Source organism: Diaphorina citri, unplaced genomic scaffold (genome assembly GCF_000475195.1).
Source record: "Diaphorina citri unplaced genomic scaffold, Diaci psyllid genome assembly version 1.1 scaffold6461, whole genome shotgun sequence".
Lineage (NCBI taxonomy): Eukaryota > Metazoa > Arthropoda > Insecta > Hemiptera > Psyllidae > Diaphorina > Diaphorina citri.
Window position 1 is genome coordinate 1 of NW_007383837.1, and position 4,685 is coordinate 4,685.

Sequence of the window (4,685 nt, forward strand, 5' to 3'; positions counted from 1 at the left end):
GTTTGATACTGAAGGTCTAGTAAGAGCAGCTGTTTGATACTGAAGGTCTAGTAAGAGCAGCTGTTTGATACTGAAGGTTTAGTAAGAGCAGCTGTTTGATACTGAAGGTTTAGTAAGAGCAGCTGTTTGATACTGAAGGTCTAGTAAGAGCAGCTGTTTGATACTGAAGGTCTAGTAAGAGCAGCTGTTTGATACTGAAGGTCTAGTAAGAGCAGCTGTTTGATAGAGGGAACTGATACAACGAGCTAGCCGTTCCGAGAACGAAAAGGCTCCTGACAAATTTTATTTTATTTTTCCATTCTAACATTCATATTCCGTTGTAGTTTTCCCTTCCCATATCCTGCGTGCGTTTGGAGAGAAAATAAAAATAAATAACACGAAATAGAAAATATATATTAGGTAAATAAATAGGTATGTTAGGTGGGTAAATACTCGTAGGTAAATAGAAATATAGGTAAAGTAGAACGGGGTAAATTGAGCCCTAGGGGTGAAGTGACCATAAAGTTTACGGAACCATACTTCTTGAATGAAAAGATTTAAAAATGGTTAGGCTGTCAATAAGTCACTAGGAAATCTAGGAATGGTCAATGGACTATTCTAGATATAAGTCTATAATTTATTATTTGAAATGTTCTAATAATATATTTGAGCCATGTTTTTTTCTCTTTTTTTTATACTCATTTTGTTATCACTTCACCCCCTAGGACTCAATCCTCCCCAGTTTACGGTAGGTGGTAGGTACTAAATAACACGAAAATAGAAATAGATAGACACTATGGGTACAGGTCATTCTATAAATAAATTTATGTATGTATATATTTGAGCCATGTTTTTTTCTCTTTTTTTTATACTCATTTTGTTATCACTTCACCCCTAGGACTCAATCCTCCCCAGTTTACGGTAGGTGGTAGGTACTAAATAACACGAAAATAGAAATAGATAGACACTATGGGTACAGGTAAATAAATAAATATATAGGTAAGTAAATACTCGTAGGCAAATATAGAAATCAAGGCATTAAATCACACGAAATGGAAAATATAGGTAAATAATATGTTGTTTCTATGTTCTACCTGGTTCTAATAATAGAAAATCGGCTTTTAGCTTTGGATGGGATGAGTGTAAGTTTTTCCCCCTCCTTCACTGTTTTCCCCTTTTTAAACAGAGAGGAGAGAAGGAGGACAAAAACAAGGAACATAATGAGAAATAGATAAAGATTGAAGAAGAAGGAGAAGAAGAAGAAGAAGAAGGAGGAGGAGATGAAGAAGAAGGAGGAGAAGAAGAAGAAGGAGAAGACGAAGAATAAGGAGGAGATGAAGAAGGAGGAGGAGGAGGAGAAGTTGCAGAAAGAAAGGTATAAGAAAGGAGGTTGAATAGAGAGCGGAAAGAGAAAAGAAGGTGAAAGAAAATGAAAGAGGTACCTGGTTCTAATAATAGAAAATCGGCTTTTAGCTTTGGATTGGATGAGTGTGTAAGTTTATCGCCTTCTTCATTTTATTTTTCAAACAGAGAGGGGAGAAGGAGGACAAAAACAAGGAACACAATGAGAAATAGAAAAAGATAAAGATTGAAGAAGAAGGAGAAAAAGAAGAAGGAGGAGGAGAAGGAGGAGATGGAGAAGAAGAAGGAGGAGATGAAGAAGAAGGAGGAGAAGAAGAAGAAGGAGGAGATGAAGAAGACGAAGAAGGAGGAGAAGTTGCAGAAAGAAAGGTATAAGAAAGGAGGTTGAATAGAGAGCGGAAAGAGAAAAGAAGGTGAAAGAAAATGAAAGAGATGAAAAGGAGAAGAAAATTGAATATAATGTTCAAGTATTTTATGAAAGAAGGAAGTAAAGCATTGTAAGAAAGAAGAAGAAGAAGAGGAGGAAGAAAAAGAAGAAGAAAAAAGGAAGAAGAGTAAGTAAAAGGAGATGAAGAAGAGAAGATAAAATCAATGTAAATGATAAAAGGGAAAAGAAGTGGATGAGCAACCCCGTTTTTTTTTTTTTTTTTTTTTTTTTTTTTTTTTTTTTTTTTTTTTTTTTTTATTTTTAATGGTTTTTAAATAAAGAATAAGACTGGAAGATTTCAGGAAAAATCGAACACTATTTACACCGATCCTGACCCAGCTGGTAAATAAAATGATAAGCGCTGCAGCCATCCCTGATGAACTTAAGGTCTCCTGTGTAATGGAAACTGATACAACGGAGATCTTACCGTCTCAAAATAAAAGAGAGAAGGAAGACAGGATAGGAGAAAGCCAGCCGTTCCGAGAACGAATATTATCCCATCAGGATAAAATCCGCCCCGGGCGGGAATTTGGTATCTAACTATCGACCGGTGGGTTCAATGCCCGTGGTGGAGAAAATTCTGGAAAAATACTTGAACATGAAAACAAAGAAATACCTCACAGAGAACGCAATCATTCCTGACTTTCAACATGGATTCCAAGAGAAAAAGAGTACTTCAACACTACTGGAAGAATTTTCCGAATTAATCAACGGAGGTTCGGTATCTAACTATCGACCGGTGGGTTCGATGCCCGTGGTGGAGAAGATTCTTGAAAAATACTTGAACATAAAAACAAAGAAATACCTCACAGAGAATGCAATCATTCCTGACTTTCAACATGGATTCCAAGAGAAAAAGAGTACTTCAACACTACTGGAAGAATTTTCCGAATTAATCAACGGAGCCCTGGACAATCAGAAGTATGTTGTAGTTATTCTGGCCGACCTTACCGCTGCTTTTGACGGAATCGAACACGAAATCCTGCTGAAAAAATTCAAAGAAATAGGAATCAGTCATCCAATCTTCACAGACTACTTCCGAAATCGTAAACAACTTACCAAGATAGGAAAAACAAAGAGCAATGAAGAAAACATCGAGTACGGGCTTATACAAGGCGGAATCAATTCCCCAACTTGGTACAATGTTTATACTTATGATACTAAATACCTAAACATAAGAAGCCACCTGAAAATGTTTGCCGATGATTCTTGTCTGATATCAATCCATAAAGATCCGAACATCGCTGTACAGAAAGTCCAAACAGATTTAATGACCTTACAGAAGTATTTTTACAATAACTCTATATTTTTCAACAGCAAAAAAACCGAGGTCTTACTTTTGGGCCCCAATAGAGCAGCTCCTGTTGAAGTCAATCAAATTTATAGCCACACAAGAACGTGTCTTGAAAACAACCAACATGGAAATTGTAACTGTCCCCCACTAGAATACACGAATGAGGCAAGATATTTGGGTGTCATCATAGATAAAAAATTTAAAATGAAGGAGCACGTTCTACAACTTACCAAAAATATTAACAGAGACCAACGTAACCGAGGAGGAAGCTGAGTGCTATGTTATTCAACAATTCAACCGTATCTCTCTATGTAGAAAAAGCAAGAAAGGAGGAGGAGTAATGATCTTCTACAGAGGTAATACCTATCTTACTGAAACACTTCATTACAATTTTGATGAATCTGAAACATTAGCCGTGCAAATGAAACATTTGAAAACAAAAACCATGTTTAAATTACTGGCAATTTATCGCCCCCCTAAATCAAATCAAAAGATGTTCGTTCAGGATCTCACCTGGTGGTTGAAACACGCTGCCAAAAAAGATGATAACATAATCATGGTGGGTGATTTGAATATTTGTACGCTAAAGAGAAGTAGTGTCAATGCTGATTATTTAAACATGCTGTCAAATTACTTATTTCTCCCTGTTATACATACTGCAACGAGAGAGGAGATGAGAGACGAAACATTAACTACTTCTTGCGTCGATCATATTAATGTTAACATACTGCAACGAGAGAGGAGATGAGAGACGAAACATTAACTACTTCTTGCGTCGATCATATTAACATTAAGCTAGAAAAATCTCTGAAAATCTCTTCTAGTGTCATTATGGAAAAACCAGCCGATCATTGGTTCATTGGATGTCGAGTGACGAAAAATGGGGCACCCCTGCCACAAGAGGAGAAGAAAACGACCATCATAGAGACTGTAAACAGCAGAAAAGTACAACAAGAAATAGAACAAACGTCATGGGATAACTTCAAACACATAGAAGATCCGGAAGAAATGTACCGATCTCTTGTAAGTACTTTCAATAACATTTACGAGAAATCGAAGAGAGTGTACGAAAAGGGGGAGAAGGATTTTCAAACACCGTGGGTGAACCAAGAATTGAGGACGGAAATCCACAAAAAAATGACACTTTTGAAACAATGGCGAAACAGTAAGAAAAATCCTATACTCTATGATTTGTACACAAAACAGAGAAACGTAGTGAAGAACGGTATAAAAAAGGCTAAAAGAAAATACCTGTATCGTCTTTTTAAACAAGCGGATGGAAACATGAAGAAATTATGGTCACTTATTAATCAATGTATGAACAACAAGATGAGAGAACCAGCGGATGGGATGTTGAAGAAAAATTTCCAAACTGATGACTTGTTGAGTTTATCAAATCAGTTTAATACTGACTTCTTGAAGAAAATCAAAGACCTGAAAGAAGAGAACAAAGGAAACATCATGGAAGTGGATTTAAAAGAACATCAACTACATGGAGATCTAACCAGTATGTACCTAGGTATGGCAAAGGAAAAAGAAATTGACAAAATAATAATGGGATTAAATAAAACTGGTCCGGGATTGGACGGAATAAGACTAGAAGATTTCAGAAAAAACCGGACA

The 4,685-nt window shown here is 36.3% G+C and overlaps 1 protein-coding gene across 1 annotated transcript; it reads left to right on the forward strand.

Moving 5' to 3' along the window:
* Positions 1–2,316: 2,316 nt before the first annotated feature.
* LOC113472610 lies at positions 2,317–3,335 on the forward strand. The gene is made up of 2 exons (XM_026832404.1): positions 2,317–2,484; positions 2,674–3,335. Exons 1-2 carry the CDS (start codon positions 2,328–2,330, stop codon positions 3,333–3,335), a joined length of 819 nt encoding a protein of 272 aa, XP_026688205.1. The 5' UTR covers positions 2,317–2,327.
* The last annotated feature ends 1,350 nt before the right edge of the window (positions 3,336–4,685 follow it).

Coding starts and splice junctions, on each gene's coding strand:
- LOC113472610 (XM_026832404.1), top strand. CDS start 2,328: ATGCCCGTGGTGGAGAAAATTCTGGAAAAATACTTGAACATGAAAACA. Junction 2,485..2,673: donor TTCCGAATTAATCAACGGAG/GTTCGGTATCTA, acceptor TAATCAACGGAG/CCCTGGACAATCAGAAGTAT.